The sequence below is a fragment of the Dermacentor albipictus genome, chromosome 2 (genome assembly GCF_038994185.2).
Source record: "Dermacentor albipictus isolate Rhodes 1998 colony chromosome 2, USDA_Dalb.pri_finalv2, whole genome shotgun sequence".
NCBI lineage: Eukaryota > Metazoa > Arthropoda > Arachnida > Ixodida > Ixodidae > Dermacentor > Dermacentor albipictus.
In genome coordinates this window covers 150,308,982-150,334,132 of record NC_091822.1, presented here as the reverse complement: position 1 = coordinate 150,334,132, position 25,151 = coordinate 150,308,982, and the positions used below count along the sequence as shown (strand labels likewise).

Here is a 25,151-nt window from a genome sequence, read left to right as displayed (position 1 = left end):
AGAACACAGCGCGGTGCGCCTAGATGTATAAACTCTTGTCTACATCACAGATCACTTTCAAGGTAGGGGCTGCGCGGCCACGCCGTACATTGCAGCCGCCGGAGTAGAAAGCTTCTCCTGTTTGCGCCAGTCCCGCACCCCAGTTTCGGGAACTCCGATCGCTCGTGATGTGGCCCGATTTCTGTCAGTCTCCGCACCTGTGAACACTTTCCTTTTAGTTGCGGCATCGAGATGAACTTAGCATGTCTTTGCAGTCGGTACTTCCATGCTGATTGAGCAAACACGAAAAACTGGAAGACCGGGAATACAGACGATGCGCTAACCTAAGCTACAGTGTACCTAAGCACATGTACTACACCACTTAAAGAAAGCCTTTGCAGCTAGGCTCGAAGTGAGTGCGAGGTGGCCATTTTGAAATGTAGATGCCGATATGGTAATGGAGCTTTAGTGTCGTACTAGGTTCTAACGTGCAGGCTATTTGTGGACCCATTTTATCGGGAAAAAAGTGTGCGTTAGGTTCGAGTAAATACTTTAACTTGCCCGCTTGACAAGGGGGATAAGTCGACATGGGCTGTTTAAATACCATTCCAGAAACTTCGCAACGCTTGTTTTGTGTCAAGAAAAGACTTAGTTTACGAGAAAATTGCATCTGAAGGGGCCCAATACCTTTTTCGAAATTCAAATCTCCCGCCACCCAATAGGGGGGGGGGGGGGGGACTGGTGCGGTTGCATACGTCATCACCACCCTTTGCTGCCATTTGCGAGTAAAACGGCACCCGCCAGACGGCGGTACAGAGCGAAGACTGGTGGATTTGCCACTGCAGCTGCTTTTTGGTCAAGGGGCGTAGGCCATTTGGGCATCCCGCAACATCACATGGAACTTAAATTTTCTGCTACTTGCAGTTTGTGCCGGTTTCGCGAGCCACTAAAACCAGTGCAGCACTATGCGATAACGAAACACTAAAACGCAAAAGCGTCGTTGTCAAGGGTAAATGAAATAAAACTGAACAAGTAGCATTTTCTTTCGTTTTATAATACAAGAATATTTTTTGCTATGATTGGTGGAGTACTAGCGACAGAATTTAACTGCGGAGTGCATTCGTCATCGGGCAAGTGCTTCAATGTCCCGGGGGAGTCTCTAATCATGTCCTGCATTTACCTCAATTTCTCCATTATTAAGGCTCTGTTCAAGATAATATTGATGCCTTAGAGATTCTCGAGCACTAAACTATCACTTTAGCTTGTCATAATAATTGCCTTTAGTGTCCCTTTACCAGCGCGGCCGTGTGAGCGCAGTGTCTTGAAAGTGATCTGCGATGTGGACAAAGTGCGAGCCCGTGCGGCCCTCGTCTTCAAAGCCATCTGCGATGTGGACAAGGTGTGCCCAGTGCCGGCAGCTTCGTATGTGCTGTGCTTTTGACGTTTAGTTTACGTTAAAGCAAGAGACAGCATGAAGGTCAATTCACTCGCTGGCGCCGCCGCACTTATCTTGCTTAATTTGCCATTGCAATCGATGCGTCGCCTTTCAAGTGAAACTGTGACTTTTTGTTTTAGTTTATTTTGGACGTTCGTCACTCACTCTTCGCAATAAAGCTTTAGACATTGCAACGAATGTTAAGGAACTGGGCCAACATTTTGATGAGTTTTCACGGCCAGCAAGTCTGTTTGCTTGTGCACACGTGACACCATGCCTTTAATTAGTGTGCCTATGTTGACAACTTTGTATGGCCGACAAAACCACTATCTTTACTTTGTATAGCTGTTGATTAATTTGCTATCGCAATCGATGCTTTGCCTTTCGGGTGAAACTGCAACTTCTTTTTTCTTTTATGCTATCTTTGCTTTCCTTTTACATTCTTTATATTTTTTTGTCAGTTTTAACTGTGCGGCTACATTTCCTTGGTTGTGCAGAAGCTGCGCAGCTTCCATCTGGAAGTCGAGGTGGACCCCAAGTACCACCCCAAGATAATAGGCTGGCGGGGTGCAGTCGTCACTAAGATCCGCAAAGACCATAATGTACAAGTGCAGTTCCCCGAGAAGGGCGAAAACATCATCACCATCATCGGCTACGAGAAGAATGCCTGCACTGCTCGTGACGAGATTCTGCGCATTGTCAAGGAGTGGGTGAGTATACGTTGATGCGTAAATGTGTGTTGCCAGAATTTGCTCTGCGCGGGCATGTTGTGTGCGACTTTGAATGAAACGGTCCCATGCTAAATTCATTGGAACACCAGGGTTTCGTACACCTCCTTGAAATCCTGAGAAACCCTTGAATGTGGAAAAAGATTCACGGGCCCTTAAAACTCGTTCAAAATAAATGTGCTCCTTGAATTCCTTGAAAACTGGGGTGGGGGTGACTTTCGAACCTTCAACGTAACTGCACATAAAGGCTGTGCCATGGACACTGTCTGTTGGGAAAGTTCCTAGATAGTTTCTTTTCATTGTTGCTAAGTGATGCATTGTGGCATGTCCACATCCACCAATGACAGGCCTGTTTAAGTTGCCTTTCCGTCAACCTAAATGAAGCCAAATGAAGTGACCAAGTCGCATCACTTCCTTTTTTTTTTTATTGATAGTTCACAGTGCAGCCATCGTGACTCCATTTTCCAGCCCTAGGCTCTAGCAGTGCCTGGTGAAAGCGTAATTTCAGCCATTTCACTTTAATGCAATGTTGGCTGAAGCTGGACACTACTAACCATCATGCTAGAAGGCAAGTGACATTACAGTGGGAAAGTCAACTTTCAAAAGTTCTCTAAAGAAGTTGAGGCTTGTGTCGAACTCTGCAGTTGCTCAGCTGCAAGAAATTGCAGCCAAGGAGATGTTAATTTTCAGTGTATGTGCACGAATAAAGCTTGTTTGCCACTTTTCTCCCTCCTTGAATTTGGGTCTTTGGCATCCTTAATATCTTTAAATTGTCCGTGAGCAAAACGAGAACAAGGTAGAAGCGGATGCCAGCGTTTCGACATGTGGACTTGTATTTTTCAAGGCGTTATATGCCTTCCTCGGCACAGTATATATAGGTAGGCTTCTTCTAAAGGGGAGAGGAGGGGCTGAGGCGGGTGGGCGAGGCAGTGACTGAGGGTGTGTTACTGGCGAGGATGTACAGTTGAAAATAGAAGGGTGCTATTTAAAGTCGGTGAGGGAATGTGCGGTAGCGCCGTGTGTCAGCTGACCATGTGTTTTTATCTATATACTAAATCCATTTGAGTAAATATTCTTTTTTTTTTTCCACGAGCACCTTTTCCTGCCGCTTCTTTGATTCCCTCTTTCAGAGAGACGAAAGCTCACTGAGCTCCGGCGAAGCAGATAATCCTCCCCACTCCAATGTTGTCGTGCAGGCCCTTTGCAAGAAAAAAACGTGCGGTCTACTGACACACGGGCGCTACAGTGCATTCCCTTACCGACGTTGAATAGCACCCCTTTATTTTGAATTGTGCGCCCTCGCCGCTAGCACACCTTCGGTTGCTGCCTTGCCCACACGCCTTACCCCCTCTCCCCTTTAGATGAAGCCTACCTTATATACTGTGCTGAGGAAAGAATATGTTGCCCTGACAGACAAGTCTGCTGGTTGAAACGGCTCCGCCTTCCTTGTGTTTTCCTTGAATTGTTCTTGAATATTACATCGAATGTACTATATGAAATCTTATTGGAACACCCACGTAATTGCATTTGTGCCTAACAAAGTGTCAGTGACCAGAAAAAGCAGTCAAAACTTGCAGTTGTCAGGGAAAGTGTAGAAAAACATGGACCATAGCAATAAATATGCACAATCTAAATAGATTTGAAACTGTGCTGGCTCATCGTGGCACAAGTTTAAATTAGTTTTACTAGCAGGCTGTTTCTCCATTTTGGTGTTTGGAAAGAGAATTTTCTTCAAGTAGCAAGTTCTTGGCAACATGAAAAAAAAGAAAGAACTAAAACGGGTGATTGTCAGAGAAAGTCATAAAAAATCAGCCGTAACAAAAAGTGTGCACCTCTTACAGTTGCCACTTCGTCATTTATGGAAATCTTGGACCAAATAATGGGATAGCATCTAGCAGTCACACAATTCTAAAAAAGTGGCCTGCTATATGGTCTTCCAAAAAAGTTGACTCATCCTTCCCCTCCCCCACCTCACCATTTTCATAAAATTGTGTTTATTTTCTTCTCAGGAGGACATGGTGACAAAGGAGATAGAGATAGATCACCGAGTGCACTCCCGGCTGATTGGGGCCAAAGGGCGCAACATCCGGCGCCTGATGGAGCAACACAAAGTGGAAATAAAGTTCCCACGGCCCGAGGACCCCAACAAGGACCTGGTGCAGGTCACAGGTGCGGAGGAAGACGTTGAGGATGCCCTCGACTACCTGAAGCAGTTCGAGGATGAACACGTAAGTATCGTTGTACTGCAGCTCAGACCACATACAGCGTAACCACTTGTTGTGTGCGACTGGATATAACGCAGTCTTTCTCGACTCCCGTTTAACTTGGCATAGAAGTGCATGTGTACACACATCACGTGTAAGGTACGTTCTCACTTGCAGCTCTTGTACCATTTCACGAAGTTTACTGAGGTTAGGTATATTTTTATATTTTAATGTGGTTTTACTGTATACGAGTGATGTTTTTATGGACAGTTTGCAGGTACAGTAAAACGTCAATTTAATGAATCTCGCAGTACCGCTGAAATTTACCTTGAAGTATGGTCGTTTCGAATACATGCAAATTGGGGCTAAAAACTAAACTCAACATCAGATATCTACCGCATTTGCAAGCACCACATCACGAATGGTTTATGCCGATCACAGACAGAGGTCACATGGTAGGAGTCGGAACGCACGTTTATGTGATGTCACCTTTGCCTAATGCACACTTTTCGGATCTGTTAGCACTATGCGAGTGTGTACCTGGCCTGATGTATGCATGCTGTACCGACAGTCACCGGCAGCGAGATTATATGCAACAGTTATGAGCATGTTCCATGTTGGGGAAGATGAAATGCGATGCAGCAGGGAGGCAACGATCATGACGTGGTAATCCTCGAGTGTGCACTGGCTGTCGCACATGAGCCATGCAACAGTGCATTTCTTCAGAATGTAGATAACACATTGTGAACTGGCACGCCCGTTATGAACAAGATTGTTGTTAACACCAGTGGTTGTCAGTAAAAGCGTGCAGCGGGTGGTTACATTGTTTGCATATCCAAGACCTGTGCTTGCCACTGCACATTGTCGCCAAATATTGCCAAAGCCCAAAGCATCCAAGAATTTTATTGCTTTCCGCCTGTTATTCTCCTACTTCCTGATTGAGCTCTCCATCACGGTCAATAGATAACAATATGTGATCCTTAATGCCATGGGCTGTGTCTGATAATCCTTATTTCTTGAATGGCTTTGTAGGCTTTATGAAGGGAATAGTGGCTATGTTTCAACAAGCTACTGCGTGTAATTTTTCTCTGGAAGGCTTTCTTGATAAAAACAGATCATTGTCATCACGTGCCTACAGAGAAATATTTTCTGTCGCCATTTTGTGTCAACAATGGCATTGATGTAGGCTGTGACTGTATGTAGACTGCTAGTTCAATGAAGAGTTTTTGTGTTCTAAGTGAAGAGTTTTGATATCCTATCCAGTTGCAGCATTCAGGAAATGTTTAGTCTAGATGTGCGTGAATATCAATTTTGAAGTATGAATCGAGTGCAAGTACTGATGTTTGAATATTAATTCGAATATTGAATAATGATATTCACATGCAATAATTGGCAAGTTTGGTTACTTTAACATATTGGAACATTGCAGTTATGTTGTCATTGATCAAAAATAGACTGTTAGGCCATTACAGTTGAAGCTTGTTTATTTGGCCCATGGTCTTGCCAACCTGTGCATTACATGTATACCATCAAATGCCTGGAAACTCTCAAGTCATTCGGCAAATGGCACATTTGATTACTTTTAGCAAAATATTGGTTATATAAATGCAACAATTGGCAATGACTATGCATGTGTGCAGAAACCTGTTCCCTTCACTAGAAAAATTTTAATTGCATTGAAGTTTATTAATATCAAGCATAATAAATCAATCCAGAAGAGCAAATGATGTCACAAGCATAAAGGTTAGACAAATCCATATATGTAGTATCATTGCAGCTGAATGATCGCAGTGCCAGAGTTTGTGATGGTAATTCTGGTAAGAGCTTCAAGTAAACAGTTAGTTGTGAACTTTGTTGCTGCTTCCACCTGATTTCCTTATTTTTCTTCCTTGTTTTTTGACCGCTTCTAGCTGGAAGACATTGTGGACCAAGAGAGCTACCACCACATGTCCCGCCAGAGCCAGAACAGTGGCGGTGGTGGTGGTGGCGGCAGCGGCGGCAACAACTCTCAGGGATGGACCGAGGCGCCCCCCTCGAGCGAGGGATTCGTTGTGCGCGGTGGGCCCTGGGAGCAGCGGGCGCCCGACACCACGAGCACGCAGGAGTTTCCCTCGTTCGGCGGCGGACCGCCTCTCGACTCTGTGCCGGCCAAGCCTGTGCCCTGGGGGCCCTCGCGCCGCTAGGCAAACAGCCACGGGGCTTTCCTCCTCTTTTCATTCGTGGCAGCCAGCCTCCTCTCGGGAGTGCAACCCTCCATTCTACTTGCCCTGCTCTCTTCGCCCCCTTTTTCGTTTCCACGACACTGGCCCCTTAATCCACTCCACTCCATTCCTTCCTTCCTTAGAACACTTCGCTCCATTGTTTCTGTCTGCGTCGCAAGAGAAAAAAACAAATTGGGTCTTCCTTTTTCGCCACTTGCTTGTGCTGTTAGCTGTGTGCACGGTATGGGAGGAGAGCTGCTCCAGACCAGACGTATGAAAGAACTGTCCCTTGAAACCAAGATTTTCTTCCTCATTTTTCTCCTTGTTTTTGTAAAGGCGTCCCTTTCTTTTTTTTCAACTGATGTGCCTGCCTTCATATCCCGGTCCTACCCCCCTGTTTTCTTCGCATCTGTTGGCTGCATTGCAGCGAGTGCCTACAATCTGCCCTTCTGGACAGCAGTCATCCAGCAGTCATCTTGCTTCGACTGAAAGCTCTTCTCTTGTAGCTTTCACGAAGTCTTTCCTTACTTTGTTCTCTTTGTATGTGTGTTGCGATGTAATGTAAATGTGTGCCTGAACTGTGATTGTTGTGTGTGACAGGCCTTTTTTTTTTCTTCTTCTCTGCACTCGTGGTGAAAGGTAGCTACTACATTGCAGGACTGTTATTTTTGCCTGGCCTTGCCCCCACCCCTAATGTTTTTTTTTAAACTTAGTTACCAATTAAGCTGCCAAAATTGCTGTGTTGTGTTCTTGTAGAAAATTGGCTGCCAGTACAAGTAAGTCATTGGTTTTCAAGTCCCCTTCTTTCCCTGTTCTGTCATAATACACCCTCTGTCTTTGTTTACTTGAATTCATGCCCGCTCATTTCTGCCCAAGGCAGACAGTGTCGTCATGGTAAAAACTGTTTCATTTCTCTGCTGTTCACTAAACCAACTTGGACGCTACTGCAGCTTTTCGTGCTCTCGACTTGTTTGGTTGTGGATTAAATCCAAACGGCTGCCTCTGATGTTGCCTTGCAGCTGTTCAGGAACTGTTAGTTTGCTCACCACCGCTGGCAGGAATTCCTTTGTTTGTTGTGAGACAGAGTGCCGTTCACATGTTGTGTACACGCATGGTTGCAAGCGTAGCAGGGTGCCGTCTTCTCACGTGACTGCGGTGGTTACTTTTTCTGTAGTGTTTTCTGTGGTTGCGCTTTGTTTTTTCAAGAAACTGAACCACATTTGTGCTTCCGGTGCTGCAAACTCTCTTCGTTTCTAATAATTGCATATCTGTACGGGTGCTTCTTCAAATCGCCGGACAAAACAAAGATCAACATTTTCCTCTAGTGCTCGGGTGTGGGGGGGGATTTCTTTTTTTTTAGTGAAAGCCTGCATTTGAAAAGGGAACCTTAGTTCATATATTTACACTGGCCTCACACATGGAACTACTGTCTTGCCTTGATTTTGTTTTTTTATTTTGAGTTTGATTTTTTTCACTGGGCTCCGGATTAAATTTCTTTACACTGCACCTTGCACACATGAACTCTACTGGTAGGAATCTAATTTTGATTACACATACACACAAAAAAAAGCAAGCTCTGCTGCAAACAACTTTGACTGTCACAAAGGTTATTTTGTGTAGAGTTTGTTGTTCTTTCTGGCAGCTTCTAGTACATTAGCTGTGGCAAAAGAAAACAAAAATGAGCAGTTACTGTCTTAGACATTTCTGTGAAGAAAAATCCTTGTTGCCTCCCCCCCACCAATTATATAATGTTGTTTTTGTTTTTGTGATGCAACTGTTTGATGAACTGCATATGTTGTCTCAATTAGTAGTATACAGTGTACTACTGCTACTGTTAGATGGTTTTACTGTTGCTTTGTGCAGTTGGTGGAAATTTAGCATGTACAAAAAAAAACTGCTTTCTTTACAAAAATTGTCGAGCCTTCCACAGCTACTTGTGTGCTTGTATACCTAAAACATATAAACTGTCTTTTTTTTTTGTCTTTTTCTTCTCCTTCTTTTCTTTTTTTTGTATGGTGTGAGTGTCCTCCACAAACAAGCACAAGTTGTGTAAGGCAATGCTCAAGTTTTTCTGGGTGCAAAAGAAACGTAAGCTCAGATGTTCCCCCGAGACCCCATATTTTTGTTGTGCAGTCTTTTTGTTCACCACTGTACAGAAGAGAAAGCCTGGTAGAATTTGTCCCCTCTCTATACACATTCTCTTAAAAGCGTTCACCTTAAACTTTTTTTTTTAGGGGAGGCAAATTTTTGCTTGGTCAACCGAGTATGTTGAAGCCATGCTCGGGCTCGGGCCTAGTGTCTCAACAACTTTTTGTTTTTCTTTGTTTCCTTCACATTGTGTGCAATGTTTGCAACTCCGATCAAGTCGTACAAGTTGTGCTGGGCCTAGCACTTGTCCCACCCCTTCGCCTTGTCCCATTCTTTTAACCCTCTTCAAACTTATTTTTGTGGAGAACTTCGGAATGTGTAGTCACAAGCATTTTAGCAGAAAATGCGAGATTAAGTGCGGCGGTCTGAAACCTTTCTATCTCTCTTGGGGGCAGTGAACCACAATGTGTTGCTGTGTGCAGAATGGTGATAAAAGCAAGAAGAGTGTCGAAGGATGTCCCTGATGCCTCCCAATGTGGTGGCTTGGGTTGAGGGTCCTAGTTGGGGGCAAGTTTCTATGCAGTCTTTTGTGCCAGTCGTTGTATATTCTAAAGAGGTATATTGATCTATAAAAGGGGAATAAAAAAAATGTTACAAAAGTTGTCCCTTCTTTCCAAAGATTGCGTGCCACAGCGGTTGCAGTCAGCCTGGCATGCACAACGTGCAATTGCACTGAACTATTAACACAGTGATCTGGCTTCCCCTGAAATGTTTGCTTTGCCAAATCTTGCTACTACCGGCTCTGGTAAGTGTGTTAGCGGAACAGTTGCTCCCAATGCAGCTTCAACATCCCGCAGCAGGAATGGAGGACCATCCCAGAGGAATGGCTGCAGCAGGGTTTGTAAAATCTAATGTACAGCTGTGCAGAGTAAGGTTATGTCAGGGTCAGTATGTGGAAGCATGGTGAAAAGCGTGTCAGCATTGGAGTCAACCGAACCGAGTGGTTGGAAAAGTGCCGATGCCTCCATCCCTTCTCCTGTTGCATCCCTCGTTTTAGTGCTGCTTTTTTTTCTACCATGCGGTACAGAACCGTTTTGAACTAATGTAGGTCTTACAGCTAAGGCTAAGTTCATTCTGCAAACTTCTCGGACATTTCCCGAGGCGATCCCGCGCGCCCTTCGGCCGTGTGTAGTGGGTAGTGCGGGCTAACGAAGCGAAAGTATCTTTGTAGCCGTGTTTTATTATTAGGCAATCCCTGGCGCCCCGCCGATCCAAATATGGCAACCAAAGTGAAGCCACATGGAATTAGCGGGCCGTTTTCCTGTTGCCCACAACGGCTAGCTGGATTGATCTGCTAGCCAAACTGGTGCAAGCGACTGGCTGCTGCTATTTTTACCGGCGACCGACCCCAACGCGAACGAAACTACTTGTGCGGGGGTTGCCGCAAAAGGGCCACAGACGTCGCGTCGATCGCTTTATTTTTATTTGTTCGCGGTTATGGCAGACGACATTTCGGAGGATATTTGCGACGACTGGGAGGATATGGTGGAAAATGGCGTAAGTCCCCTCGCTGGTCGCTGTGTGCCTAGCGTACGCGGCCCCGTCAACGTTAATAGCAAGTGCAGCGCACGTCGTTCTGCGTGCCTTCGAAGTGAACGAGCTTTTAGTGCATGAAGGCAATAGGCCTAACGTTAGGCTTACTCTTCTCCACTGAGCCGAGCTTTCCCTGTTTTGATTCATTTGAGCTCGGACCCCCTTTTTTTTCTCCTCGCAGGAGAGAAACAAATTTCCTTTTGGATCTGCCTGCGCGTTTGGTGCCCGCGTTTGTGCCTTGTGTGTGTTTTCGGATCACTAACGTGCGCTGTCATGTCCAATCAGGTGCTGGAGAAGAAGTTGGAAAGGTTAAAGGTGAAAACAAACTCCGCAAACAGGTCAGTTTACTTGACGTTTCTTCCCATCGCGCTAGCACTCGTCCCCAGCTAACGTTCTTGCACCCTTTTGTATTACTGGATTGTCCGAGATGTTAATTTTGAAAGCAACAGCTTGCAAACGCACCTAGTTTACGTGTACAGAGTTTATTTGGTGCTGACAATCAACCAGCCTACCAAACTCTCTTCCGTGGAGCCTGGCCCGCAGGGCAGTTTAGGCAGTGTAGTCTATTTTACCAATGTATTTGGACGGCTCTTAGTCCTTTTTCATCGCGATAAGGCTATCTCGGCTGCGATTTTGTTTCGTCTGAATCCACAATCGTCGTTGAGATAGTCGCACTGCTTCGAACTCGCAGCGTTCTCTTTTATGTCCGCGAGCACGATCCGTTTGGCCTCCTTGAGACGCCTTCCGATGCTGCGTCAGTGTGTGCTCGGTTCGGCAGACCGCCCTACCTAGCTGCGTCGCGTGACGATCTCATTTCATTGCACATATTTTTGTTTTGTTTTTCTCGCTTCAGTAACAACGCGAATCCTCCGGCGAGCGGCGTCGGCGGGGCTGGTGTCGGCGAAGTGGCCGTGATGCCGCGTGTTCTGCTGGAAGACAGTGTTCGGACGCAGTACACGCCGGCCGTGAAGATTCTGAAACGGCCCCCAGACGCGATCCGGTCCGGTGGGAGCGTCAATGGCACCGGTTCTGAGAAGTCGCCCAACCGGCAGCCTGTCAAGAGCCTACAACAGCGCGAAGCCGAGTACGCCGAGGCGAGGCTGCGGATACTGGGCTCAGCTCGCAGCGAAGATGACGGCCAGAAAGAAAAGTGAGGAATGCGTTGAGTGCTTTGACGTTGTGGAGTCTGTGCCGTTGCTTCGCCGATCCGAGCAAGCTCATCCGTGTGACTGCTGTTCGTGGCTGTTTGTCACTGGCAGCTTTGCAGTGCAGTCCGTCGCAAGTTCCATTACTAACTGCAGCAAGGGTTGTCGAGCGCACAGACGTATTCGTGTGATAAACGCGACTCTTAGGGTACACCGTACGGCCGTGCTCTACGGCATATAAAATGGTCCAGATAAATTCAGCATGTGTGATTAGTTTGTGTGCTTGTCGGAGTTGGAAAAGTGTGCTGTCATAGCTGCTCACAGCAACATGAAACACTGTCCAAGTGCTCATTGCAAGCTCACAAATGACATGCTGGAAATCGCCATGCATGACAATGGATGGTCTTTGAATTGGCAGACACAAGGCACGTGAAAACCCAAAGACCTTCATTCTCTTAAGTAGTACAGACAGCCTGTGCAGAATTTCACTTGGCCATTTCTAAAACTCCTAAGTCATATGACATGACCCCACTTCAGCGGAACACATTGCTTGGTATCAGATCATGCTTGACAGTCTTTCATCAGTTAGTACTACTCTTCTGATTCACCTCCTGGCAGGGAAGTCATTCCTAATAGATCATGTTTCACTTGGTGGTTCCTGCCACAGTACATGTTTGTCATCCCTGCACTACCTAGTGTTCCGTACCTGAAGACATGTTCTTGGTGCATGAATCATTCTCTGCTTTTCAATGTTTGTAGCATTCCATTGCTATTCACAAGGTTGACAGTTTGATTCCCAGCTGACGTGGACCCATTCCTATGGGTCCCTCAGAAGCAACTTCATTAAGGTCTTGGTAAATGTGGCATAGAGTCCCTCAGAAGCAACTTTATTGAGGTCTTGGTAAATGTTGCTTAGAGAAGGCAACCTTGGGGCCCTCTTTATGTGGCTTCAGGATGCTAATTATTGTTGCACTTCCTGGTATCAGCAGGCCTGCTCATGCTTTTCGCCAATCAGTAAAAATTAAACCCATCAGTTAGGTTAGCAAATACCAGGGTTGTTGAAGGTAACGCAGCAACTGGTTGTAAATAATTGTCTGCAAGGCAAATATGGGGTCACAAGAAGATAATATTGCTTTTCTTTGTTCTTTCTTTCTTTTAGCTGCTTGTCCTCAGTTAATGATATTAGTCATATGCACAGATGTTATTGTTTCATATGGCTTTTCACTAGAATGAAATTAAAGCATGCATGTCGTCCTTGCATGAGGTGCATTCTGCATCTGAATACATTTGTGGGCCACATAAATCGTGCTCTGCTCTTCAAACCTTGCATTTATCCAGTGCATTCTATTGCTGGCATTTTAACATGAAGGGCCAAATCTGCAATGTATGGTAAACAGGAGGGCTCTGTCCAAATAAATTTTCCAGTTGCTTCCTGATTGTCAGACTTATATTAAGCCCCTAGGCAACCTTAAGTTGACACTAATTCACCAATTCCCGTTTCTATTCTTTGACTGATTGATAAGTCTTGGTTGGCTGTTCAACAGAATGTCTTCTAGAATTTTGTTCAGCCATCATTAACTCTACCAATGTGCCTATATTACAACTATAGTTGTGGTGCGTATGTCATAATTAACTCTGTCCCCACAACAAGTGTAAGTGAATGTTTCTACAATTTCTTTCAACCGCTAACCATTCAGTCGCAGTGCATTGTTTCTGATGACAGTCGGAAAGCAGTACAAACTTTGCAGGTGGTACAATAGTGCCTTCTGTTCAACGACTGCAATTACAAGTGCACATGCAGGAAACACTATTGCAAATTTTGATGGTACTTCGTTGCCCAACAAGACATCTGCATCTGTTTTTGAGCACATTATAAGCATTGCACTGTACAGGCCCTGTTCAAATAATTGTTTCAGTTGAACGTAGATGAATAACTGTGATATTGGAGCTATTATTGCGAAGCAATCTTTGTCTCATTCTTGGCATTTTGCGGTAGTTAGGTAGATTGGTATATTTCTGACTCACCTCACTTTAGCAAAAAGGAAATAATGTGTGACCAATGGTGGAAGCGAACCACTGCCATCAAGCACAGCAGCCAGTTGCTTTAACCATTAGGCCGCATCGCACACATACTTCTCTTGTTCCAAAGCAAGCCAGCTCTTTTAAGTGCTTGGCATGTGCATCCCATGCCACTTCGATTTCTTTCCTTGTGACAGCTTGTGGTTCAAGGTACTGTGTTAGACTACAGTTTTTCTGGGACTGGCCCACATTCCTCGCGACTTACCTTTTAGCACACTACTTACAAAGTGTGCGATGTTGTACTGACTTTGCGATTGCCTAAGTTAATCATGCTTCAACATTTCTTCACTGGATGGTTCATGTCATCGTCGTCGTACATACTCCTCATGACAAAGCCGTACAACTGCATAACACGTAGGCGCAGAGGACTTCGCAGTCTCTGTTTCTCTCATTTACAGTCATCCACTGCCTATGCAAAAAGCAACAATTGCCGTGTAAGCTCTTGTTGAATGGCTGGCGTAGAAATCATGCCCTTGCCACCATACGACCATCTTCAGCGTGGTCATTGGCATGTTGCTGTTGTCACAGGCATGTGCGCTCGCAGTCCACGCACACAAGCACTCAATTTACGCAAACGCATTAGTCCACCTGGTATCACTTTGCAGCACCTCAAAGAAGGCTAGAAAGCCAGGTACCTGCAAAATGCTTTGCATATGGTAAATTCCCGCGGTGTGTGGGATCTGCAGTTTATTGTAGAACTGCTTGTACTGTTCATCTAAGTGCCCTGTTGCTCTGAGAGCAATTTCTGTTCATGCAGGGCACTAAAGGCACTAATTAGCAGTGATGGGTACTTAGTCTGCAAATGTTGCTGGCTTCATAGAAAAATTTTCCAGTTAATCACAGTGACTAGCTGTGGTGCAAGGGACACTAAATGCAAATATTAAGTCAAGCTAATGATAGACCAATCAATGCTCGAGGAATTCTAAGGCGTCAGTATTGTTATGGGGATGTTGGGAGTATAGAGAGACTGTATCCTTCCGTAACAATATTATCGTGAACACAGCTTTCATAATTGTGAAGTTGAGGAAAATGCAGGACTCCATTAGAGACCCCCCGGAATATTCGAGTACTTGCCCAAAGACGAAGGCACTTCTAATTTAAACTCTGTCGCTAATACTCAACCACTCCTTATAAAAACATATCTGTATTGAATTATAGGATGAAAAAGTATTGTACTTGTCCAGTTCTACTTCATTTTTAGAAGGAAAAAAAAATATCTATTACCCTTGACAACGATGCCGGCAGTCAAAAGATTTCGTTTTGGCTCAACTCTGTGCCAACTTCGCATTTGTGTTTTGGTACTGTAGTTTCATTATCACTTAGTGCTGCACTGGTTTTCCGGGCTTGGAAAACTCACACAAACTGCAAGTAGCAGAGCGTTCCACTTCCATGTGATGTCGCGGGATGCCCGAACCGTTCATGTTACTTGACCAAGAGCAGCTGCAGCAGCGAATCCACCGCTTTGTCGTGGCTCGGTTTCTCCGTGGCCAGGAAACGTCGTACACCGTCTCTTGGGCGCCGTTTTACTCACCGATGGCCGCGAAGGGCAGCGATGGCATGTGCAACATCACCACTTCCTGGTTTTTGTGGCGGGAGACTTGGATTGCGATAGAGGTATTCGGCCCCTTCAGATACAGTTTTCTCATAAACTAAATCTTTTCTTGGCACGAAACGAGCGTTGTGAGGCGAGTTAGTATTTGCCTTTAGTGTCTCTTTAAGGAATGACATTGCTGTATTTTTTTTTTTTTAGGTCTGTGCCATTTTGTTCACATGTTTATCTCTGTTACACTTGCTAGGTCTTTTTTTTTTTTTTTTACGGGCATTCATACCTGTTGTGCCATTCATAGTTCACACTGACAACTTTTCCAGTTTTCTTGTGCTACTAAGCCTTGGGCTTAGTGCCATATAAACTGGTTGCATTTATTTGCAATAACCTTGATGTCAATTTGACACAATTCATGTTGATAATGTGGTATTGAAGGAAATGAAACTCAGCCTCCTCCTGCATGGATTATTTGGTACATTGTTGGGGTACAGTGGCTGGTAGTTATAAGGATCTGTGTGAAGCTTTTAGCACCATTGTCTTTGCATTTGTGTTTACAAAACAAGTGGCCATGGCCTGTGGGGTCTCGGCGTACTCTCGGGACACAGGAATAACAACACAATAGTGCGAACAATCACAAGGGCAGTTATTGCACCTTTCCCACACCAATCTAGTCAGTTTTATTATTACCACTAGAACACGGTGATGGGTGTGCAACAAATCAAGGAAGGCTGACTGACCACGACCAGGTGGCGAGCGAAGATGTTTGCCCCCATGTTGAACACTAACACATAATCGCTTGTGCGAAAAGTGGCGCATTTGAATTCTCGTGCTTGTCCATTCCGGTGTCCTGCTTCTAAGCCTTTTGCAGGACGCTCCCGTAAACCAACATTTATAGATGCTTTTTAAGTTTTGCAACTCCTCCTCTAAAGCCAGTCTTGACTCTTGTTCCTAAGGGCTGTGAAGGGCCTGTGGTCGAACTTTGCGCCAAGTGAGCGGCTCTGCTGACATGTGTAGGCTGGTTGCCGGGGTTTGCACTGCTTCTTGGGCTGGTAGCTGAATATATTTTCTCACTGTGTGCCCTGTCACTGTCCTCTTGCACGTGGCTGGCAGCCGAGGCCTTTTGCATCCAGTCCTAGTTCCGCGCTCATGGAGACACAATTACCTGCGACGTGTGGGTCACTGAGTGTTGATATTGCGCGCACACTTTGGTTTGTAGGCTCACTTCTCTTTTGTCTCCCGAGATAAACCTTACTCCTGGTGCCATATTTTATGTCATGGTATGGAAGTTAACAACATGCCGATGTGTTTCATGTCTGGTTCCACCAGCAGGTACAGGAAAGCTCCTACAAACGGCATATAATTCCCCCCGCTGTCATGTCCACATTGTTACTATGGGATTGGCAAAGAGCCATATCCTGTGTGGAGAAAGGTTTGGTGGAAACCATGCAATGTATCTGATGTACAGTTTCAACATGGTGACATAATCAAGTCACATGTTACATGTCGCATGCCGTATGCGGCGAGGTCGTCGAAAGTGAGCATGGTGCATGGGAATGCATAAAGCTCACAGTTCCTTCCTTGCGTGTTTCCAAGCGTTCCAGTCTGCTTTTGCTCCCACCAAAAACATCAGAAGTTGTCGATTCAAAGAGAACTTGCACATGAGCAAGTTGTACACTCACATTGTAGCCTGTTCGAAAAATATCCGCAAGAGTCTGCCTATCCTTCAGACGTGCACCTTCAGCTATGCTGCCTAGAGTATTACATTTCAGCTTAAACAACAGCAGAAATTCGTCGCAAAGGTATGACTTGCATACAACCTGCAGACATGACAGCATCGGATATAGTTCAAATTTGCAAGAAAACGTAATTCTGTTGCGCAGAAACTCAAGCACAAACCCCTTTTCCAGCTGCCCTGTTTTGGGTGAACACGCCACGAAAAATACTGACCAACTAGAGGCTGGCAGCTTTGCTGTAAAAATTTCCCACCGAAGTTTTTGGCACTGAAACAGACTTTTTGTCCTGAACTGCCAAAAACTCGGTGTTGCAAGTAGCGCTCGGTTTTTCAGATGTCTCCGTGCACGATCACAATGGTGGGAAATGTGGCCTCAGATTATTTTAAGACAGTGTTTGTGCCACCCAAGGCAAGTTGTGTGCAGTGGCAGCAGGCTCTAAAAATCGAGTAGGCAGGCATAACCTCAGTCTAACGGAGACACATGTACATTTGCGAAATTTCTGGGAGAGCCATATTTAACTGCAGCACAAGGTCGAGGAATTACGGCAGTAGCATTGCTGACACTTGCATTTCTCGAACTAAGTTTGTTGTTTTTCTTGATGTCGGGTATGTCCTACAAAACATTGATTCCTACCGGATTCATTGGACCAGAAACACTTGTGCACCATGGGTGTTTTGAGCACAGGTATAGCACCTTGAGGTGCCGGGTGCACAATTGTGCGCACTAAGCCAGTTGCATCAAAAGTGAAAGTGCCGACAAAAATAACTACATTTCAAGTGGCAGGATAGTTGCTTTCCAGGTACGCCAGACATGAAAAAGTTCACGTTCTTATATCTTGCACATTCCTAGTGAGAGCTGTTGCATGGAGTCCACGCTGTAAATTTGACAAAACTTGCTGAACAATTGAAAATTCTGACTCCATTCTGCAGCCGTACGTGAAAGTGCAGTAAAAATGTAGTGAAACTAAATTCTCTACAGACAGTACTTTAAAAATCTTAGCCGGGTAAAAATATGGCTGTGAGCTGTTGAACCCTTATCACAGTCAATTGTTTCGTGCTTAAAAGTGCTACAGAAGAAACAGGAGGCAAATGCTTGTTTTCTACCTCGTACTTTTAATCTGTTTTTCTTTTTTGTGAACTCTATGTACAACGGGGGAGTAAAGGCCATGTTATGATCGGTGTGTTTTACTGCAGCAGAGTACTGCTTGTGCTGTCTCTGTGTGACACGTAGTGTTAAAAAGCCCCTCACCAGGCCACATAGCAAATTTTGGTTAAACGTTGGAAGTTGTTATGTGCCCTTAAGAAAGCGTTTTACCACAATAATTTTTCATATTGGTTCACTAATAGCCGTGGTACAAATGTTTCATTGCCGCGAACCCATCATTTCAGGAGGCAAGCACCACTGTGAACATACACTCTCTCCACTAGCTCCGTCTAGCCTGTGCAAGCTAAATTCCTTCCCTGTGTTCTCCCGTAATGCAACAGGAGGGTCGCGTGACACGTACATCACAGCAGACTGCCTCTTTTTTTTTTTTTCTGGCATTTTTGCTGCACGGCGCACTTCCACTGGCGGTCTCACGTGCGAGCTGTTGCATTTGTCTCGTTTCGCGCAGCGCATGATTTTTCATGCTGTGCACGAGAACATCCGACTAGTGTTATATTTAAGTCAGTGCTACATGAATACTGAGGAAGCCACCAGCAGATCACAGAGCATGATCGTGCACTGTAACATGGTAGAAAATGACATAGTTTCGTTCTCTGTGTGTGCGACCGCAGAACCTGGGAAGAAGCAGACAAAATGAAAAGCTAAATCTCTCTTGCTATGGTATGAAGTAAGACAAAGGCATGCAGACATTTGGTTTATATTCTTTATTATTTCTCTAAACTTTAATTAATCTATGTAAGCAACAGTTCAAACAAATAACTGCTGTTGCCTTGAATAATTCTCAATCACCATGAGCGACGTCTCAACACTGCCATGTAAGTAGGCGCACTTGCATAATATACGTCGACTCTTTGGCTAAGAGTGCATCACCCCTGAAAAGAAGGGCAAACAGTGTTTTGTTTAAAATTTAAGCTCTTTCCGCGGTGCATAGGGATGTAATACCTAGCAGACACAATCGTCAGCGTGCATTGTATGCACTGCGCTTGTCAGCTCAAAATGGCCAGACCTGATGAGGGGCCCTTTAAATGTGCCTTAGTGTGCGTTACTTTAGTTCACGTGACCCTGCATCTTAGGTTGTAACACAAACATTTGTGTGCAGCGAAGCCATGCAAAATGCCAAACACATCCATGCGACTGTTGTAATGCTTGAAACTTTGATGTGATGAGACATACTATATTCCATTAGCCATACACTCGGTCATCCCATTCCCATTTGTGTCGCCTTTGTGGCTCAGAATGTAACACTACCATTCCAATTCTTAAGGCCTCGTTCTTGCTAGAACAGTTCTGTTGCTTCTTCCTTTTTTCCACGGATAGTGGATAGTTGGAATATTAACATATAAGGTTGATTTCACACAGTCTTGAGGTACTGTTAGTGCTCCTGTATTTTATCATTTTGCCCTTGTAATCTTATTTTGGTATTGTCTTTTTTGCTTTAACTTTAGTGCCCACAACTTTTATGATGAGACTACAATCTTTTATCGGCTTTCTAAAAAACAAGAAACAGTTGTGTTTCTATTTGCTGTACCATGGTACAACTGCTACAAGTACAAGTATTGGCTGGTGGCTAACTCTACCGCTGTGTACGTTTACCCGATGCAGGTCATCCGGCGTAAGTGTCTTGAACCACGTAGTGACTGACCAACAGCAGGTTCCCATCCGTCAACCACGAGGCCCCGACCAGGGATCCAATGGCTTCCAACAGCCGCGGAGGTAGCCCTGGCTTTGGACGCTGCCGTTAGATCCTCCAGCGTGTGACCCTCGCCTCCTCCTATCACCGGCTTGCTGACATTGGGTGCGCTTCACGCTTGCTGCTGCTTATGGACCTTATGTTCACAACGTGGGAACCCAGAAAATGAAGAAAAAAAAAGAGAATGACGCGGTCCCCTTTCTTTTATGTCTTTTGCTATCATTAATCTTTTTTTTTTTTTTTTTCGTGACATGCGTGCATCACAGATGTCGTCGTGTCCCCGAGTAGCTTGAGGTATTAAGAGAGTTCACTGGTGCAGCATGGCCAGCATTGTGACTCGGTAATGAAAGCAGGTGCAAGTTACTCGGTGCCGTCGCTGTATTAAGATGCTTCTGCATGCCACATTGGCAGTCAAACCTTCTTGACACTACTGGTGAGAGGCTTAATGGTGAAAAGATGTTGGAGCAAATCGTTACTGATATTGATAAAAGAATTTTTGAAGAATGGTGAACGTTTGATGTGTGGGGCAGCCCTCAGTTTTGCCACGGCTACCCAGTGGCACCGATGGATGCTGAATGTCTTCCACGCAGCCTGCTGTGCTTGCAATCAATGGCTGCCATCCACCAACGGTGCCAGACTGTGTTGCTACACACCGCTGTTGTCCTGTAGCAGGGCTGGTGTGGGTTGGTGGGTAGTGACTTAGCGCATGTAGCTTTCAAAAGAAGAGAAGAGTGTGCTCCGGCTTGACGAAAGTGCTTCTTGCATGCGTAACATTTATTTTTCCCCTTTTTGCCTCCTAGCACAAGACGTTTTTGAATGAACAAATGCACAGTTATTGCATTTGTTTTTCTACCCTCCTCCAGGCCGCCACGGCAAACAGGCGAGTGTGGTGGCTGTGTCGACATCAATGAATGTATAAAAGAATCACGAGCTTTGCAGCAAAAATTGATTGCGTCCTGGCCTTTAGTATTGTGTGTTTACGTGTTGGATGTTGGTCTGGCTTGCTTGATTGCAATAGTCTGTCGGACTGCCAAGCAATGTCACTTTCAGAATGCATGCTGTGAGGGCCTTGTTTCTTTTGCTACCTCCCATATTCTTTTCTTTATTTTTTGTCTTCTCATGTAGTGGTGTAGTCTGTTTCTGTAATGCCTCTCGGTGTTGTTCTTGGTTGGAGCATTTCATTTGGTTTGTGTTTTGCTTTTTTTCCTTCCCGTTTCATCTACTTGAGGGCTGTGAAGATGAAGTGTTGCATCAACCTGCATGCCAGCAGCATCATATTTAAGTTATTTGTCAAGGATTTGTCTTAAATTAGAGCAACACACAGAAAGCGAGAAATGAAAGACAAGTTGTGGAAAATACGGAAGGAAGGTAGGGCTGCGTTGGGGCATGATTTTTTAGCGATGCCTATTTCCTATGCTGTTATCTTTCACGCTTTTCACACTTTGTCAGTGGTCTGAGTGGCGCTCTGTCTGCATTATGATTGGGATTAGCCGGCCGTGAACAGTGCATGATGAACGTGGCATGGAATCGAGTAGAAGACATCGCTGCAGAATTGCCACTTTGCTGTCCTTTTGTCTCTTGATTGTGCTGCTCTAGCCGTATGCATGCCAGTAGTGTGGCCTTCAGTATTGGTGCTTGCACTGTGAAAAAAATGTAGAAAACCTTCACAGCTTACTTTTGCCGCAGAACAATACTTGTCATCAATATTTTGTGCATGCACTTTGTGTAAAGCATTGCATCCCCTAATTTGCGGTCAGGAATGTTTGTCATGCCGAGACGTATGTGATGATCTTGGCTGGAAACTAAACGAAATGCGGCAGGGAAACTCAGAATAGAACACTTTGTATAGGCAATTACTCGCGAGAGTATTATGTCGTGTCGCTACAAATCTGGTCACTAAAGGTGATGCAGACTTTCATCTGAGTGTATGGGCAAGCATTATGATGCTGCAATGTGAACTGTGGACCGTGGAAACGGAAGCCTGCGCATTAGTTTGCTTGCTTTAAGTTAACATGTTTCGTTTGATAAGCACTGTACAGGTTTTGCAGTGTTAAAAGAAAATGCATGCAGGACTGGTGATGATAGCAGGGCAAAATTGTACCCTAAGTCACATACAGTTTTCAAGGGCATAGAGAGTTGAAGTACTGCCCCAGAGAAAGTGGCTAATGGCATTAAATGTCTAAATGTCTAACATATTAGGCTTTTAATGCCATTATTTTTGAAGTGAGTGGCTCATGCACATTTTATAGCTGCAAAGTGTGAAAAACATGGATACGAGGTGAAAGAAAGGACAGGACGAGCACTGACGGGACATTGTCATTCTGTCCTGTCATCTCTGGTCCACATTTCTTTCACGCTGTGCAGCTAATGTTGTACAAATTCTCCTAAGCCTCAGTGCATCTCAACATGCGCACTGTTAATGCTATTGAACGGCACGTATGGTACCTGCAGTTTGTGCTGCAAGTTATTTTGCAATCGTAATTGTTAAAAGAAAAGATCTGTATACGGCTCAGGCACGGAAGTTGGGAACGAGAGTACAGATCCAATGGCACACTGCTTTGTGTGAACTAAACACTTTTAATTGCATCATGTTTTGATGTAATTAAATTTACCCCACGCCAAGGTGTAAACAGTGTACGAAGTTTAAGCACAAAGCACTTGATGCCAGTAATTTTGTGTGTAGGCCAGACAAAATTAGCGTCCACCATGTGCAGCTGGGCCAACCAAGCAATGTTTGTGGCTTGGCATCTGGTGAGAACGGAGACCTCATGTCAATTTGCTGGTTCCTTTAGTGGTTTGGGGTGCCACCTCTTGGTGAAGGCTTGCCAACGTGTTGCTTGATGTTTGTCATTGCACAGATATGGGTCGCCTCTCTAGGTATGTGTTGAAAGCCTTTACACAGAATTAAAAGATTGATGATGAATCGATTGCAGTATTTCCACACCAGTGTGTGGAGATTAACCAGCTGTTTAGACAGACGAAATGGTGTCAATATGAAGAGTATGCAAACTGCAAGCAAAAAAAGAAAACAAGTGTTGATCAAGGAACACAGTCTACTTGCAGCAGTTTAAACTGATCATTGAAAACTTCGTTGTGTTTAAACAAGTTTTGGTCTTCTGTATTTTTAAAGCTTAGCCACGTGGCCCAAATTATTCATTTAGACTATAATATAATGCAGCTGAAACTGCCTAATTAAAGGACATTTGTAGCCACGAATTGTCAGCGCACACCCAAGTTTGATGTTGACTTTGCTGTGTATATTGACAAGTGCCGCAGACATGTGGATTTCGCCGACATCCCTTATTGTCTTTGTCACCATTTGTCACCTATTGTCACCACACTAATGAGAGACATGTTTCTCTCTTTTCTCTTTTCTGTTTTTTTGTGCATCTATTCTATATGAAAAATCGAGCTTTGTTTAAATCTTGCATGTAGTCGAATTTACATGGGGATTGGGGTACCTACAAATTGTACAACATAATACACAGAAGATATATAAATATATATATATATATACACATATATTATATACACATATGTATGTTTACATGTATATGTACATATATACAAAAATGAATCTTGTTTCAAGCTGCCTGCCCTTGCATTGCGTAAAATATGTGTATGTGTACATATTCATAGGTAAGTGTACATACTTCTAACAGTTTATTCTTTATGGTGGTGTGTGAAGAGAGGGCAGCGTGTGTTATTTGTTTGCATTTCTTGTGAGCATACCTGCAGAGCATAGTTCACCCTGCCTCCTGACCTGTATTATTTTTCTCGCTAGCATTGTATTTCAGAATTGCTCTCACCCCCCCCCCCCCCCCAATCTTTCTTTTTTCTTAGATGAAGAAAGAAAGGCTTCGTAGTAGGAAATTCTACTTACAAACTGCACTAACTAGTGTGTGATAGTTTGTTTTCAAGCTTTCTTTGATACCTGCCACTTGTCCCAGTGCTTGGCTGCAGTGCGAGCATATCGCACAAGCCACAGCTGACGTAGAAGCCCCCAGCCACCATAAGAACTGTGTAGCCAAGCTTGGCATGGTCACAAAATTGGTGCATGCAGACGGGGACTTGTTACAATTGAAAAACGTGTTCAGCATTCTGACTGCAGTGCCAGGCTGCTTTTGTGCGCCGTGGTATTGTTTAAACTGATTTAAAACAAAATATTTGCTTGGAGAACAATGTGCAAGGATCTGCTGCTCTGCGATTGCACTGCATTGATAGCGTGTTCAGCTCTGCAGAGTTATTGCACTGTGATTAAGGGGGAGCGGGCACTGTAAGCTCTATAAAACTGTGCATCCCTACTACATCTTGTGTTGTGTACAGTGAGGAGATCAAAGACATGTTTACGTGCAAGGTGTTTGCTGTAGAGGATGTGCACTTGTGTGACATTTGTATAAAGGCTTTTCTTTTTGCTCACATGTGTATGTTTTGACCTTCATTGAAGAAAAAAATGTATTTGGTGGTTTCACATGTTTTTGTGCAATTCCTCTATGGTCAATTCTAATAACCACATCAAACTTTCACGTTGGTGAATACGACTGTTGCATAATACCCAGAACGTTGGTATTGCACTTTACCTCGCCTGCAGTACTTCTCGGTGTTGCAAACTCGTGTTGAACCTCGTGTGAGAATTTAAAACGACTGACTTGCAGTGCATTTGACTGGTTGCTCTCAGGCTTGTTGAAATCAAGTGCTGGTGGTAACATATTCACTTGGTTCATTAAGAGCAACTTGCTCTAGCTTGTAGCGCTGACGCACTCTCCCTTTTGTGTGGCAAATGCGAATGAGATCCGAGTTCCTGTCTAGCGAAGCTGCAGCAACTTCTTTTCCGCAGGAAGCTCCGTGGTTCTTTCGAGTGGCTGAATGTTCAGCTTGGGCAGACTTGGTCTGGTGCTGATCACGTCTGGCTTTGCATTGTTACAATCGCAGTCAGAAAATGGCAAGATAGGTTGAATGTACCATTACTCAGTCGCCTTAAGGCAGCAGTCATAGGTGTAAAGTTCTAATATTCCCGCGTGGGGGGGGGGTTAGATGTCCCAGCTAACTTTAGCCAGCGTTTAAAAATATGCAAATGCCACATAGCTGGACAAAATAAAGGTCATTTTGTTTGTCGTCGCTTGGAGATACTCAAACTACTTTGTTCGAATCAACCGAAATATTGAATTAACTGAAATCGATGTTACGAAAGTCTACGTCTACAGTGCCCGTTTTTATTGGAAACGTGCGGATGCACGAAGTGGTTGCTTTATTGTAGGTTTTAATTAAATGTTCCCAATTTCGGCCTATTGTACTAGAAGAACATTATATGCTAGAATAATCTGCTCCAGTCGCTGGAAAGTTGTTTTCTTTCAAATGGCTATCAGGTAAATGCAAAACGAAAATGTGTCTTTGCCTTTGTGTGCAGCCTGATGTGCCACTGAGAAAAGAGATCGAGCTGAAAGAAAATGATTAATAGGATATATAGACTTTAATGGGACACTGAAGAGAAGAGTGATTTGAGCTGTGTTAGTAAATCACTCTTCCACACACAAAAAAAGGCCACTCACATCGTGAGATGGCGCTT

At 44.5% G+C, this 25,151-nt stretch overlaps 2 protein-coding genes across 4 annotated transcripts in view; both read left to right on the top strand.

Moving 5' to 3' along the window:
• LOC135899828 (vigilin-like) overlaps positions 1-8,529 on the top strand; it is a 38,191-nt gene extending 29,662 nt beyond the window's left edge. Inside the window, exons 15-17 of the mRNA XM_065429188.1 lie at positions 1,912-2,124; positions 4,152-4,370; positions 6,257-8,529. Coding sequence (XP_065285260.1) covers positions 1,912-2,124; positions 4,152-4,370; positions 6,257-6,529 — 705 coding nt within the window. The 3' untranslated portion in view covers positions 6,530-8,529. The remainder of the gene's footprint in view (positions 1-1,911; positions 2,125-4,151; positions 4,371-6,256) is intronic.
• The window catches only part of LOC135899830 (SUZ RNA-binding domain-containing-like), a 58,159-nt gene extending 34,155 nt beyond the window's left edge, over positions 1-24,004 (top strand). Inside the window, exons 1-4 of one of the 3 annotated variants that reach the window (XM_065429192.2) lie at positions 9,864-10,192; positions 10,410-10,566; positions 11,082-11,378; positions 19,498-24,004. In XM_065429192.2, the coding sequence (XP_065285264.1) occupies positions 10,502-10,566; positions 11,082-11,378; positions 19,498-19,612 (477 nt within the window). In that variant the 5' untranslated portion in view covers positions 9,864-10,192; positions 10,410-10,501 and the 3' untranslated portion in view covers positions 19,613-24,004. Of the gene's footprint in view, positions 1-9,863; positions 10,193-10,409; positions 10,567-11,081; positions 11,379-19,497 lie in introns of those variants that run through there. The other 2 variants (XM_065429190.2, XM_065429191.2) reach the window with 2 other exon arrangements.
• Positions 24,005-25,151: the final 1,147 nt, after the last annotated feature.